The sequence below is a fragment of the Molothrus ater genome, chromosome 4 (genome assembly GCF_012460135.2).
Source record: "Molothrus ater isolate BHLD 08-10-18 breed brown headed cowbird chromosome 4, BPBGC_Mater_1.1, whole genome shotgun sequence".
In the NCBI taxonomy this organism is placed as follows: Eukaryota; Metazoa; Chordata; class Aves; order Passeriformes; family Icteridae; genus Molothrus; species Molothrus ater.
The window spans coordinates 8,446,929-8,462,786 of NC_050481.2; the positions used below are offsets into that span (position 1 = coordinate 8,446,929).

At 41.4% G+C, this 15,858-nt stretch overlaps 2 protein-coding genes across 2 annotated transcripts in view; one reads left to right on the forward strand and one right to left on the reverse strand.

Moving 5' to 3' along the window:
- TBC1D9 (TBC1 domain family member 9) overlaps positions 1–3,111 on the forward strand; it is a 47,026-nt gene extending 43,915 nt beyond the window's left edge. Inside the window, 1 exon segment of the mRNA XM_036383008.1 lies at positions 865–3,111. Within this exon segment, the coding sequence (XP_036238901.1) occupies positions 865–1,584 (720 nt within the window). The 3' untranslated portion in view covers positions 1,585–3,111.
- Positions 3,112–4,281: 1,170 nt separating this feature from the next.
- ELMOD2 (ELMO domain containing 2) lies at positions 4,282–15,137 on the reverse strand. Its single transcript, XM_036383034.2, has 8 exons — positions 14,964–15,137; positions 13,802–13,830; positions 13,079–13,173; positions 12,197–12,326; positions 11,240–11,373; positions 10,571–10,639; positions 9,383–9,516; positions 4,282–9,021 (listed from the first exon to the last, which is right to left on the reverse strand). Exons 1-8 carry the CDS (start codon positions 15,106–15,108, stop codon positions 8,864–8,866), a joined length of 894 nt encoding a protein of 297 aa, XP_036238927.1. The 5' UTR covers positions 15,109–15,137; the 3' UTR covers positions 4,282–8,863.
- Positions 15,138–15,858: the final 721 nt, after the last annotated feature.

Here is a 15,858-nt window from a genome sequence, read left to right on the forward strand (position 1 = left end):
ACTGAACAGAGGTTTTATTTTGAACAGATGCTTTTTTACCAGAGTAGCCATCAGCTGATTGCAGAAGTTTATTGTTTACAAAATACTTTTAAGTGGCATTCAGCTCCCAAAACATCCCAAAAATGAGATACACACATATAGGAATGGTAAAACATATTATTTTGATCTTTAGACAAAGGATGTGATGCTGAATATCACCAGCCAGCTCTTAATGTCTAATAAGCATAACCTGAAAGTAGTATTTTATGTTCTGTAATTTGTACTGCCAGTCTCATTCCCCTCAGATCCACAGCTGCTGAGGAGGAGGAGACCCATTGGGATAGCTCTTTCCTCCAGAGCATGTAGGGAAGGTTTATTTCCTGTACAACAGTGATTCTTACTTAAGGTAGCCCTGAGCAAATCTTCCCATCTAATTTATCAGTTTTGAATTTCAAATACTTGTATCCAACTAAGTTACTCCTGTCAGCTAAGTGCTGCAGGACTTCATTTTTCATTACTTCTCATCAGTTTTAGCAAACCCTTAGTTATACTTAGCTTAGTTCCTACAAGAAAATCCACCAAAATCAATGCAAAATGTCTCACTGCTCACCCTCTGTTGCCCTCCTGTGGCTGCAGAGAAGTGTATTTGTGGTATGTTGGACAAAACATCCAATAATTTATTCTAAATACCTTTTAGATATGCAACATATGTGACTGCCCAGTCATAGAATATCTTCCTAGACTGCGCCTGCATTATGTAAAATTTCACTTGAGTCACATAAACTCTTGTGTCCTGCCTCACTCCCAGTGTTTTAAAACTGGTTTGGAAGATGTCAGCAGGATTTTTTTCCTGCTCTTGTTAATGCTCCTTCCCCCTGCGTTTAGGGGCAGTTCATTGAGCTGTGCAAGACCATGTACAACATGTTCAGTGAAGACCCCAACGAGCAGGACCTGTACCACGCTACAGCTGCCGTGACCAGCTTGCTCCTGGAGATCGGGGAGGTTGGCAAGCTCTTCAGCATGCAGCCCCCCAGCGACACAGACAGCAGCAACTGCAGCAAAGCCGTTCAGGGCGAGCTGTTCCAGAAGAAGGAGCACCAGCAGTATCCCCTGGATCAGCACAAGGCCTTCCGGGGCAGCCTGGTGGCCGGCGAGGAGGAGGCCGCTGGCACCGACAGCGCCCTGGGCATGCAGATGGAAGACATTAAGCTGGAAGACTCTTCTCCCAGGGACAACGGGGCCTGCTCTTCCATGCTCATTTCCGACGACGACACCAAGGACGACAGTTCCATGTCCTCGTACTCGGTGCTGAGCGCGGGCTCGCACGAGGAGGAGAAGCTGCACTGCGAGGACATCGGGGAGGACACGGTGCTGGTGCGCAGCCACCACAGCCCTGCCCTCCGCAGGAGCACCAGCATCGACAGGGACTGGGCCATCACCTTCGAACAGTTTCTGGCCTCCCTCTTGACTGAGCCAGCGCTGGTCAGGTACTTTGACAAGCCTGTGTCCATGATGGCCAGGATCACTAATGCTAAAAACATCAGGATGAGGGGTAAGCCAATAACCTCGGCCAGTGACTATGAAATCTCTACTATGTCGGGATAAAAGGCAGTCGGGTTTTTTATTTCATTTTTTCTTTTTATTCTCTATTTATTGGTACCTGGCGGAGGCCCTGGTATTTTCAAAACGTAGTTGTTTTCACTAATGTGAAAATGTTGGGGTGCAGACATAATTATCTTCAAGTATAATCACTCTTTCTGTGGGAAATGTTACACATGGAAATTTTATTCAAAATACAGAAAAAAAAATGCTTGTCAGTGAAGTGTGTGTATTATTAATATTGCTGTCTGTGTATAATGGTAAAGATTAGTTCTTAATTTCTAAATGTAAACTTAATGCCAATATTTATGAGCATTTTTAAAATAGGCATATATAGAGATGGGGGAAAAAAAACCCAACAAAATGGGAATAACCTAAAATTTAAAGGGACGCTGTCAACCTGAAAAGGACCTCAGGTGAAAATAAGTTCCAGGCAACATTCTTGAATCATAATTTTATTTAGTTTTTTTTTTTTGTTTTTTCCAAAGAGGAATGCTTTGATTTTACTTTTCTGAATATATGAAAGACCACTTCAGTGACACCTGCCTGGCTCCTAACTTCCTGTGCCTGAGACTGGTATGCTCAGGTGAAAGTGAGAAGTCCATCCCAACCTAGCTGCCAAATCAGGCAAATGTGGATAAATGTGATGGTTTCTGGCCATTTGCCTTTCCCTGGGTTCAGCAGAGAGAAAGCCCTTTCCCAGCTGGGGCCACCAAAGGAAGATCTCCAGCATGAGCCTGCCCAGGGCTGTATTCCTCACCAGTGCACTGGGAAGCTTTGCTGGTGTTCTCCAAAGACAGTGTATGCAGGTCCCAGAACAGATTGGTAGAGTCTCTTTTCAAAATTTGAAGTCTGTTTTTAAAAGCTTAGGAAAAAAAAAAAGTATATATATATATATCTGCTTCTAAGGCTGGATCTACAGCACATATAGCTTAGTTCTTAAAACTAACCTTTACCACCAACCTATCATATCCTTGTTAGATTAAGAACATAAAAGCCTGTATTGCATAAGTCTTTATTTACTACAGTGTAAAGCAGCAGTAATGAAACGAAATCTGCAAGATAATGTAACTGAATGTTTAAATCTTACTGAGAACACTGTCACTTTATATGAAATGAATAGTATCCTGTATTGACTTACTGAAAAATGTGTTGAAATGAAAACTGGAGCACCTGCACTTTGAATCCTTGCTTTTTTATACAGGTATTTGGGATTTTTTTTTAGATTTTGTTAGCTGTTTTTTAATTCATATTTGTTTGTTTCAGGATCATGCCTACATGCCTAATCTTCATTTGCTGTTTTGAGAATATTTTCTGTAGAATACTGTTGATTTTTATACTCCTGTAAAATACTGCATCCACGTAACTTGCAGATTTTTTTAGCACAAGCTATGTTCAATTATTTTGTTTTAAAAGAATGCTTTTAAACTGTCAGATAAAGTGGTTTTTAACCACGAATAGGTAATGTGAACAAATAAAGTACACTCTGCACAGATTTGATTTTTAACTATTAAAGTCATGCTAGAGGGAAAATGAGGTGGTTGTGCTTTATTACACAGACAAATGTTAGTATCTCTACTGTTGATTTATTTAATGACAAAGCCAGAAACTGGCCTGACATAAAATAATAACAAAAATATGGCAGTGAACATTACACTGGAAAATGGTTAATAATAGAACATGGCAACATGTGCCGATAGCAGCAGCATTGCTGTGCAAGAGTGGCTTAGAGCTGGGAATACAAGCTGTGAAATACAGCTTAGTCATGTCTTAGCAGCAGTGCAAGATGTTCCTCATAAATGGTGGCAGATAGCTCAGAAGTATGTCACTTCAGAAGACAATTAATATTTGGTTCTTCTCTTTCCTGTGGTACTCACTATCTCAGTTTACATTTCCTGAATAGCTGCCTGCTTGTCCTGTTTTCTAAAAGAACACATTTGCATAACTGATCAATCTGACATTGGGAGCTTGGGATGTTGCTGTAGTGGCAAGGCCTGTTCGGTGCTTCTGCAGAAATAAAAAACCACTACAGATGAGATCCTGTAGCTCTCATGGAATGGAACTTCAGGACATTAATAGAAGCATTTGCTCTTCAGAATTCAGGAGGAGAAATAAAGGCTGCCTGAGAGATACAAATAAACTAAAAAAACCCGAGCAAATTATTTAACATAGCTTGTATGAAGGCATGCCAGAAGATACGGAGTCTGAAAAAAAAAACAACCAACCAGCAACAGTTGAGGGTTTCTATCTCCAGAGCTGTTCTCCAGCTTTTAAATTGTGTTCCTCCTGAGCAAAAATGCTCAGATTTTGAGTTGCCTCTGAGAGTTAACTTCCAGGTCCTTCAAATAAAGTCTTTGTTTGGGGTTTTGGGGGGGGTTGTGTTTGGTAGGGGCTTTCTTTGTGTGTGGATTTGTTTTAAATTTATTTTTTTTTTAAGCTTGAGACAGGGCTTCTTTTCAAGTGAAGATTTTAAAAGCAACTGGAACGAAGCAGTAATGACCCTCTACCACTTGCAGCAGAGTAGAGCAGCCATCTGCGAAACAGGATTGAGAACCAAGAACCTCTTAGCAAGCTGGAGGCAAGTTGGGAGGATGGGGGCAAGAACAAACTAGGATAAAGCTTTCACTCATCTCCCAGTGCAGGTGCATGAAACTGAAAATTGTTCCATTTTCTAGCAGGCCAAAGACACGACTGCTGACAATATTTTGGACTAACCCGTTCTTTATTTGCTACCATTGTAAACATCTCTATTACACAGACATCACAGTATACATTATTGCTTTTGTATTGTGGTAAACAGGAATTCCTATTAGTATGCAGCTGTCTAAGCACAGTGTCAAAAGAAGAAAATGCCCCCAGGTTGTCTTGGGCTGGGTTGTTCTCCGTTCCCTAAAGACAGTATCTAGAATGGCACAAGAAACATCAGTCCAAAGATGGGTCACCATGGTACTACAGCAACACAAACTAGAACGACAGGGGGAAACCACAGGCTATGCCCTCACCACACATCACTAGCAGTCTTGTCAAGGATGCTGATTGCTCAGCTCCCACCTAACTAAACACAAACTTTTTCAGCATAATGCCTAAAAAAAGGCTGTTATTTCTCCTGTGAAATTTTATTTAAACTAGGACAGAAAATCTGGAAAACCAATGGAGCTACGTGTGTGTTTAATTTTTGTTGCATTTTGCAAAGATTGTTTCGTTTGATGTTGCATTTTTGTTTTGTTTTTCAAAGACTGAAAGTCTGAAACTATTTACCTGGGGCGTTTAAATTGGCCCCTTGTACTATTGCCCTTTAGGACAAAATGCCCTATTCTTTACACGGCTGTATCAGCTGACTGAAGCACAGCCAGTTTAAAAAGATTCTTTCTTTCTTCCTATGTAACACTGTCTTCACATGGCTTTCCAATCAAGTTCCTTACCTCTGGAACAGTATGTTTACTTAGTGAAAGACTCAGTTTTACATTTGCTTGGAGTAAACTTCTGCTTATCTCCAGATTAATTTGTTCATAGAGTGGCACCATGTTTCAAGCATACACTGAACAACAAAAGTGAAGGTAGTTTGTTAAAACATTTGCTACAGGAACAACAACAAATTTAGAAAACCACCTTTTCTCCAGTTTTAATTTTTTTTTACTACTATTGCATAAAAGCTTTCACATAGTGAATGTTTTAAAGAGGCAGCAAGTTAGAAAACTAACAGCACTTGCAAGTTCTAATAAGATGTATTTAAAACATGATGGTTAATAAAAAATAATTTACCGAGTTTTTAAGACTCTTAGAATAACCTGTGAGCAACAAATTGTGATGTTCAAGATTATACCAACTTGCAGAAAAGTGGCCTACCTCCATTTCCAGTCTTCCATAACCTTAGGATTGTCACGTTACAACAGAGTTAGCATAAAATACCACTGACTAGTAAAGCCTTGTCCTTGCCTTCTCTAAACACAATTTGACCAATTTCAATACATTTTCTAGCTACCACCATAACACAGTTAATAACCTACCAGGGGTGCAAACAGGGACAGCCAGTACTAGTCTACATACAGTGAGTGACTCCTAGACAGAATTACTGGGCTAGCTGATCATACAAAACCACATGCAAATAAATTCTAACTGTTTCCTGGGAAGGTGCACTGGAGCCTAAGCTAAACATTCACCTTAATTACTACATGCAAACTAATGCATTCCCTTATGTCTCACTCACCTGATGATGGTTGGGTTTACTGCCACAGTTTACTTCCCAGATCACCCATTGATTTAACAAAAAAAAAAAACTAGCAAAGATGCATTTTATTAAAAGCTTGAACTACTACTACATCTCAGGTGTGTGATAGGAACCCTGAGACTCTATGGTTGGGCTTTAGAAGCCTCAGCAATAATTAAATGTCAGTCTCCCAGAGAACAGGAGCCCAGTGAAAGTTACAGTGCTGGTAAGACAAGGGTGTAGATGAATTTTGCAACTGTAGGAGAAAACAGAAAAAAAAAGCTTGCAGATGTAGCTCAGGGGAGCCTTTAGAGATGGCTCAAACGATTTTGTAACTAGCTGGCAGGCAGAAGATGATAACAAATAGCATCTCCTTGGCTGCTGCTGCCAAACAATTGGGATCACTTCTGGAATTCAAAAAGTCAGTGGTGTTTTGCTTGCAAAGGAGATCTACAAGCAGTAGAGAAAGTTACTAATGCACATGAACTCAACAGAAGATGGGGCTAGAAAGTAACCACCTGGGCCACTTTCCACTTCTTTCCTTGGATTTTTGGCATGTCCAGGGTCTGCAAAGCTCAGAGAAACAGAGCTGCATCCCAGGACCTGAATCCCAGAATGCTCTCCACAGGAGCTCAGCTCTTCATTGGCGAATACTCCAAGATCCACATCCAGGGGAGCAGCAAGTAACTATAGCAGAGATGGCCTTTGAGTCCTAGCAAAATGCATGTATTGTACCTGAATATCTGTGTATAGGCTTGGCCCCAGAGGTCCTTAATTGGGCTGCAGCTGTGGCTAATGAAGATAACTGGGATAAAAGGGGGTGGGTTGGCCAGTCAGGGAGAGCCTTGCACGGGTTTTGAACTGGCAGAGAGCAGCATGCAGAAGCAGGTGTCTGTGCTGTGAGATCTGCAGCCATGAGAACACACCATGGAGGTATGGGACTTTAGAAATCTGATAACAGCAGTATGGAACCTCTAGAAATAGAACATCAACAAATAACTGGGGCTCCCACTGTCAGTTTGGATCTAATCTGGTCAGTTCAGCTGTTCAGTTTACAAACCAGGGCAAACCATAAATACTCTCCCTGTGTATGTCTTCACAGTGCTGGTGTTGTTGGTTTTGGGGTTTTTTTCTATTGGTAGAGCAGCATCAACCCAGCAGAGGTGAGACTGAACCCTTCCCCACCCTGAGCACACCCAGCTTGTCTGACTCTGGTCTGTACCTCAGGTACCACAAAAAGACAAGAGAACTGTGGTCCCCCATACACGTGTCCTGTGTACCCTGGTCAGGAGCTTCCCCACAAGCAAGAGCTGCCTGCATTTAAGGGACTGGGAGCACAAGGGTGGATGCAGTGCAACGAGTCACTACTTACACAGCACAGACTCACAGGATTACTGGGGTGGGAGGGCACCTCTGGGGATCACCAAGTCCAACCCCTTGCCTAAAGCAGGGCCCCTCAAAGGAGGCTGCTTAGGGCTATGTCCAGGTGGGATTTGATGATCTCCAAGAAATGCAGTATTACATATTATATTTCATACTTATCTAGTGTAATAACACTCATTACAAACAGGAGGTTGCCTTTTCTTTTTTGTTTTTTTTTTTTCCTCGTGCTTCCTTTCATTGTGTTCAATGCTTATATTCTTCAGGAGTCTCTTCTAGAGTAGTCATTGACTAGAAATTAACTAGTTTACCTGAGATGATGAAAAAAAATACATGAAAGCTTGTATAACATACAAATTTTGTGCATTGTGAACCATTTAGGTATAAGGTGAAAAAATCTTTCTCAAGTTACTCAAGTTTCTAAGGCTGTGATCTAGTTAGAAGACTCAAAATAAAAAGCTGATTGAAAACAGCAGAAGGCACTTATTTAATAGAAGGTCTTAGAAAACAAAGTGATGGTCATACCAAATCCATTTCAAGTTGCTCTGAGCAATAATTAGTCACAATACAGACATGAAGTTCTATCTATTAGATTGTCTGAGGATGGCAAGATTAAGGAGCACATCAAAGTTGCATCCCTTCCATGGAAAATACATCTTTTTTAGACTTGTACTCAGATATGAAGTTATTTTTACAAAATAAGGATTGCAGCTGCAATAAAGGGTTTTTTTTTTTTTAATTAGCAAAGGGCTAAAGTAAACCTGCTGTACCTCCCACTAAGAATGCCCCCTTAGCTGCTAAAAGAAAGGGCTGACAACAGGTTCTGAGTCAATCATTGTCATCATTTGAAGTCAGATTAGAAAGAATCAAAAGTTTTTGCAATAGGAATACTTTTAAAAGAGTAGCTTTAGCCTGAGGATCTTATCCTCATGCTGATGACACGTGGTTCTCTTTGTTTGTTTGGAAACTAAACTTCTCTCAAGCATAGGAATTGGCTGATACAAATCCATAGATAAATTTCCTTTTCCAGAAGTAATTTCTACTAAGTACTGGAATACAAGTAAGTACAATATGCTGATGGATGAAGCCTCTTTTCCAAAATTATAAACAAATAATACATCTCCTTTGAGGACCTCTTAATTACAAAGCAATTTAACATTGTTGAGTGGAATGATCAATGACATATAAAGGAACAAGAACACAAAAAATCTAAAACCACAATAATTTCAACTAAAAGCTGAACCTCAACCATTACGTGAGAAGGTTGGAATTTAAATTCAAATTTGAAAAGCACAACTTAAACTGTCTTTTAAAAGACCATTAACAGTCAAACCCATTCATAGAAAACAGGATGCAGCATAAATATCTGCTTCAAGTTTCTGCACCAAGAAGTATAAAAGAAAATGTAAAATTAAGCAATCCAGAGGTTCTTGAGATTTGTGGTTTGTTTTTTTGTGTTGGTTTGTTGGTTGGGTTTTGTTTCCTTTTCAAAAAGCTGCCCTTTGGAGAATAGCATAAAAATACCTGTAAACAGAGGTTGATTGTCCAAGCTTCCCTAACTGAATTTTGCTAATTTTCTTTTTCTTAATGTAAAAAAAAAAAGTTCTGTTGTTAGACAGTTTTTGGTGAAACACAGAAAATTTCCATCCAAATGCATCACTCAATTTTTAATACAGAACCTCATATACTGCAGAGGATTTAAGGTTTCTTTGTATCTTGTAAGGTCAGTACCACATTGTAATCCAGTAGAAGTCCCTTAATTTTTTCATGGAATTTCTCTCTGTACTGGTTGAAGTGCATAATGCTTTCTGGTTCCTCTTCAAACCAGAACTTGTCAAACTCATAAACTAGATAACCTGTGAAGGAAATAAAACACAGCCAGTCCTAGCGTGCTCCTTTAGACTCTCTTCAACCCCTGAAAACAAGGACTGTCCCATCCTGATCTACAGCAAGCTTTTGGATGCTTTAATAATAAATAAATAATAAATCTGCAAACACTTGAGTTTTCAGACTGGAATATCTAAAATATAGAAAGCCACAGAAATTATCCTTAAATGTACATTGCTGCAGCACAATGCTTAGGCAACAGGTGCATTTCCAGCACAGAGGACAAACAGCTTGCTCTGGCTAATGAGCAAGGAGTGTAAGTGCACTCCAAGGAGCCCAAACTCCGTGTTGTGGCCAGCCCTGAGTGCCAGAGCAGCTACAAGTACTTACAGTAAAACTGATGGAAGTGCTCCATCTGTGGCAGCCCAGAGACCATGTTGTAGAGATGACCCTTCAGAGCACCATTCTTGAGCAAGCTGTATGCCATCTCTGTCAGATTGATCCCAACTATGGCATAGGAGTATCTGCAACACAAATCATGGGTTTGCGTTATGGACTGGGAGACTTAAAAGGTTCCCTGGCACACTCTGCTCTAGCATAGCTCTGACAGTCCACAATTCTCCTGTAATACTTGTAAAAGTCACTGCAAGATAGAGATGGCAAAGCTAATCAACGGACTTCAACTTATTCATTTGAAATCCTCAGATCTGCTGGAGTATTAAAAATTGGATGTGAAAAATTGCTGCAGTGTAAATGGAATGTCTATTTCAACCTGCTGCTCAAGCTGAAAGAATCTGGTTTTCTGTTGCATGGTATAAAAAGTATTATAATAGAAATTCTTAAACAACAAGTGTTGGTAGAGGAAGAAAAAGTAAAAATTAATTCATTTCTACCAATTATATACTTAGGTAATTGAGCAAAAAGTCTCACATAAGCTGTTCATGACAGAGTTGCACAGGGTAATGTTATTTACAACCAAAGTCATGAGGGCTCCTGTTTTTTGGTAGGTCATCAAGTTAACAAGGAGCTAGACAGATGAGATTATTATATCTGACTGGTTTGAGAGCATATTTCTCTGTAAAAACAGCTAAATGCTTAAATATGCCAAGTTTTTGAAAACAAATTTAAACAAACAAGCCACCTGTTTGTAAACACTTATTACACAGCAGAAGCCTAGAGGGAAAAAAAGGACCTTAAGAGGTAATCTAAACTATCCCAACACAGGATCAGTAAGAAGGTGAAAAACAAGTATGAATTTCTAAATCTAATCGAAGTCCACTATAAATAAAACTAACTACAACGTTAAAGGCATTTACTATGCTAAATAAAGATGGTATTTTGCAACATTTTTGCCCCAACAAATCTGTTCTGGGGGAAAAAAAAAGCTGCACTTAGTTCCCAGCTAGAAATTGCTTTCTGTGTTTGGTTTCTCACACCTTTCTATTTGGACCCTTTTTTTCATTCTTTAATGGAAAAAGCCCACATGTATTTTCCTCTTTACCTTCTGGACACATGTTTAACAGTCTTCACTTAAGTTCGTACATAGAAGCAGCCAGAAAAAATTCTGGAGTGACTTACCCCAGCTTTGGGTGGTTTGACCGAGAAAGGATCTGACGAGCTTCATTGGTGTAATGCTTACTGAAATACCTGGAGGTGTAAAATATCATTTTAAATTCTTTGAAAAAAAAATACTGTGCTCCTGTCAACATTAAAATCTGTACCTTTAAACTAAAGGTGAAAATCAGCTTTGAATTGGAAAATGGCACAAAATGAAAACCACGGAAAAGGCAGCAAAATAAACTATATTCAGCATGAACTAATACTGTAAAAAAAAAATCATTGTGATCTGAACATCAAATATGAAGTTCAACCTAGTCAGCACAAAGTTAGCTTAGCAAAGATTTGTAAACTTGTCTATTTTTCATTACAGCTTAGCAAAGATTTGTAAACTTGTCTATTGTTCATTACAGCAGGAATTTTTAAAGCTTTTGACAAGTTAGGTACAACCTACCGACTCTATCATAAGGCAACAACAAAACAAGGTGTCTTGGGCAGATTTCTGTCCCTTCCCTCGTTTCTTACCTTACCCAAGCCCATCACATGTTTACAGTGTGCAGCCCCTAGAGATGTTGAACATGATGCTTTCTATTTGCCTCTGCTCAGTTTTTACTGGAAATAGCATTAACGAGAGAAAAGACAGACGCTGAAAATGAGTTACCAAGAGAAAGAAATCCTTCTTTGACTTACAGCAGATTGACCAAGCCCAGCAGCCCCATTCCTCTGAAGTCTGTTTTAGGATCCTCGCCCTGGAAGCCGATGTCGCACCACTGTTTGCTGATTCTGGCCCTCAGGTTCTCGTGGGGCATCAGCAAGTTCCAGAGCTGCACAAACACACTGCCATGTCAGGCTGCCCAAGTGTTCCCAGGGACAGAATGCAGAGCCCTTGCTGTGCTGCTGCAGCCTGAAACCATTCTCCAGGCACTGGGCAGGGCACAGTCTGCAAGCTGCTTTGTTCCCTTGCTGCAATCTGGGCTCTGCTACAATGGCTCGCTTCAGCAGTCATGGAAGTTATTGCATTTAAGATTAAGTGGGGTATTTTCCCTTCACAGACAAAGATGCTGTGTGAATACCAAAGAAACAAGGCTTGTTTCACTACAGAAATGACCTCATGCATTATTTTGTAATAGGACAGCTATAAACTGAAATATAAATTCTCAATGAATACTCATTTAACATGTCAGTGCTGGGGCTTCCATAGCAAGCTGAGATAATTATGAAGTTTTATCTTCCAGCACCAAACTACATTCCTTGATATTGACTGGGATGCAGTAATAAGAAAAAATTAGTGTCTTTTTTATTTAGTAATTAGTGGTTTACAAAGTTAGATGTGTGCATAAGGTTATAAATCTTTTTAGTAGTGATTCTTCAGTGATGCATCACAAACTCATTTTTCTACATATATATTGTTATGTCTGATTTCACACAAAATAACTCCACTGCATGTAACTCTGGTTTTTTTCTCTGAGGTTTTATTTCAATGTGTCATTTCTGCAGTTTGCAGTTCTGCTTTGCAGTTTGTGAGTAGAAAAGAGCTTTAAACAGGCCAGCTGGTAAGAATGCTACCAATAAGTTCTTTCAAGGTGTTGGACTTAGAGGGGGGAAAAAACCAAACAAACAGGACATGTATTTTAAAAATGATTTCACCTCAATTAACTGTTCCTCGTGTTCTTCATTCTCTGAATCATATGGGACCTTCCTTAGGTTCTCCACATCCAAATACAATTTTTTATAACCTGATATCTGTAGCAAGGATATTTGCAAGTTTGTCTTAAACCTGAAACAATGACAAAACACCATAGAGGAGATTTAAATAGGCCTACTCAGCCATAAATTCTAGCTTGAATTACAAAATAAGACCTTTCTTATGTAAACACCAGAATTAGGAAGTGCTTTGTGTGTACCTTTACAAACTACAGCCTTTATGTGCATCTTTACAAGCTACAGCATACTGTAGTTAAGTGCACTTACATACTTTAAACATCTCTAGCTTATTCCAGTGCTGCAGTCAGACACTATTGCCTTCAATTATGGGGAAGAAAAAAAAAGCAAAAAAAAAAGGCAAAAGAAAAGAGCTAAAATCAACTCCATAGATCATCCTGACCACTGTACCTTCACCCCCCCAAACTTTTTGTCTTACATGCAAAAAAACAAAAAAAAGAAGAAATTTTGATCATTCCCTGTCACTCACTAATTACTTATGCAGATGAATGCAAACATTAATCAGGCACCACTATATTCTCTCAAATATATCTAAGGAATTATACAGTTCTTGTACTCAACTAATGCAGTGATCATCCTAGTTAGAAACACGGAGTAACAGAAGGGACTTGCAAAGCAGACAGACAGTAATGCCAAACCCATGTGAATTAAACTTGGCAATTTGTTTTCTAGAACTGATGAGAACATAATCACACTTCACTTGCAGATTTCATTCTGAATACTTGTGTTGAATATAAACATGGCACCAGGTTAAGCAGCTGAAGAACATGGAAACAAGTGAGAACAGAGAAAGGTCTCCAAACACACCTTGTGTCCTTCTGTCCAATCTTCTTTTCTTTCATTACATCTCTGACACACTTCTCCACCTCAGCTTCTTCAACGTGCACGGCATTTCTTAAAACCTGGGCAGTTAGCACAGCAGAGGACTTCATGAGGATGAAGACTTCATTATAATAATCAAGTCTAATAAATTACTACTTTATTATTACTGCTCAGCCTCTCTGTATCTGTTGTGTGTATTATTTGCTCCAAGAGGAGAAGGGTCAGTTCAAGGCAATTGCTTACAATGCACTGCCTCAAACTGCATCTAAAAGATCTGCAATAATTACATGAGAGTGTGATTTGTACTTTGTCAGGCTGTAAACAACAATGTTACATAGGCAGTTGCACAAAGAATAAATACAAAGCTGGAGAGTTGCTTGCTCTAGGTTCTTGCTTGCTTTCACTGCTGAATTATGTTTTCTTAATCCAACTGAAACAAGTGCAGCCAAGAAAATGTTTCTGAATTAGAAGACAGGTAGCTAAGAAAGCTGAGATTTCACTGAAACAAATGTTGGAAGGGCCATGGGATTATTGTTGAGAAACCTTAAATAAACCCAGCACACAGAACACAAAATTCCAAGTTCTCTTCTCTCTGTCCTTTACTCATCTTCAGTTTGCCCCTCTCAAAAAGTGAATGCATGTGTTATTTTTCTGGGATCTGTCTCTGAAAAAAGGTTTTATTACACTTTCATCTCTGCTATCTCTTACCTTATTTTTTGATGATTCCAGTGAATGTTCTGCAATATGGAAAAAAGTAGATGACACTGTTAAATTGAACTGTTTTAAATAATTGTCAGTAAGTGTTCTTGCAGTATGTAACCATTATAAATTCTGCATCCCTTTTATACATGTTATAAAAAATTAATCAATCTTAAAATGAACAGTTTATCAGGTAACAGAATGTCTTAATTTACACAGATTTTTTTTTCTAACTCTTCAGTACAATGCTGAAAGTAGATTTGGATTTTTTAAAGCATCAATTACATGTACAAAACAAAGACAAATTTGAAGAGGTGTCAGGAGAGAAATATGTCAATTGATATCTTCCTGTTTTGTGTTTATTACTGAAGAGTAAGGAAGCACGGTCACTTCCGCAGTTTACTGTACAACCACAAAAATGTTCAGCAGTTTCTTCAATTGCTATTTTTGATCAAAATTCTGCATCAAGCACAACTGTAGGTTAAATCACTCTTCCTCACCTCCAAGAAAATCCATTTATGTCTATACAATGTCAATTTTTTTAGTAAAGGAAGGTAAAAACATATACCCAAAGTGATGGGAGGACTCTAGTGAAGTATGATTTCTGATTCGCTTTTTGATGGCACTGGAATTCCCTCAGCAAGGAGACAAGGAAGCCGGTGCTGGCACTGATTTAGAGTTCTCACAGGCCGGCTGGGCTGGCAGGAAGGGGTGACAATACAGTTCTGGGGCTGCACGCCAGGCACCGGTGCGCAAGCAGGCGGCTCAGGGGGCTGGATCGCTCCCCACAGCCCCTGCCAAGGAGCCTGTGGGCAGGAGGGGGCCGATCCCTTCTCCCGGCTGACAGGAGGACAGGGAACGTCCTCGGGTGGTGCCAGGGGAGGTTCAGGTTGGATATGAGGGCAAATGCCAGCACCGACAGGGTTGTCAAGCACTGAACAGGCTGCCCGGGGCAGTGGTTCAGTCACCACCATTCCCGGAGAGATTTAAAGCACGGGTGCATGCGGCACTGGGAGACACGGTTTAACGCCGGGTTCGTTCGGCACTGCCGGGTTAATGGCCGGAACCGATGATCACGGAGGTCTTTCCCAGGCTAAACGATGCCGTCACTGCTGCCGCACCCGCCGCTTCCGAGGCGCTCCCGCGGCCCCGGCCCCGGCCCCTCCATTACCTACGCTCAGCGTCCTTCGCGCGCCCGCCTCCGCGCCGCCCAGGAGGCGCTGCAGCTCGCACTTGCCCGTCAGCAGCCGCAGGACCCACTTGAGCCAGAACCGAAAGTAGCTGCTGTACAGGAACCCCCAGACGTGCGCCCACATCTTCCGCGGGGCCGGCGGGGCCCGAGCGCGGCCCGGCCCCGGCCGCGGCCCCCGCGCGCTGCCCCCTCGCGGCCGGGCCGCCGCGGCCCCTCAGAGCGCGGCGGGCAGCGAGCGGGGCCCGGCCGCGGCCCGCGTCCCGCCGGAAGCCGGATCCCGACCTGGAAGCGATCGCGGGCACGGCGGGCGGCGGAAGTGGCGCCTGGGAAGAGGCTTCCCTTGGGAAGAGGCTTCCCTTTCGCCGCGGCCCTCAGCGGCTCCGGGCGCGGCTGCTCCCTCGCCCGCTGCCCGCCCGCCTCCTGCCCGCCGCGCCGGGCAGCGCTGTCACCGCTGCCCGCAGATCCGGGCTGGGCGCCCGGCGCGCAGCGAGCCGACAGTGAGAGAGACATCGAGTGCCCGTTTCAGAGTTGCACAACCCTGGGTGCTTCATCCACAGATAATCCACAGATCAAGCGCTCCCACTATCAGAACTTTTTCCTACTTATACATTTTAGCAAACAAAGGGATTGCTGTTCGTTGGCTGCAAGTTACACAGTTCTTGTAATACTAATGGGTATTCTGTCTTCTGCTGGTTAATGGTCCTCTCACCTCTGTGCTCATTAACCCCGGGCTCCGTCTCTCTCCTGTGTGGCCGGTGCTCTGAGAGTCGGTCGGGATCTGCCCCTGCCGCAATTCCCTGTTACCCAGTGGGAGCCGATTTCAGCACAATTACTGAGTTACCTTCATTTGTTTCTTCCTTACCTTGGGAGCTCT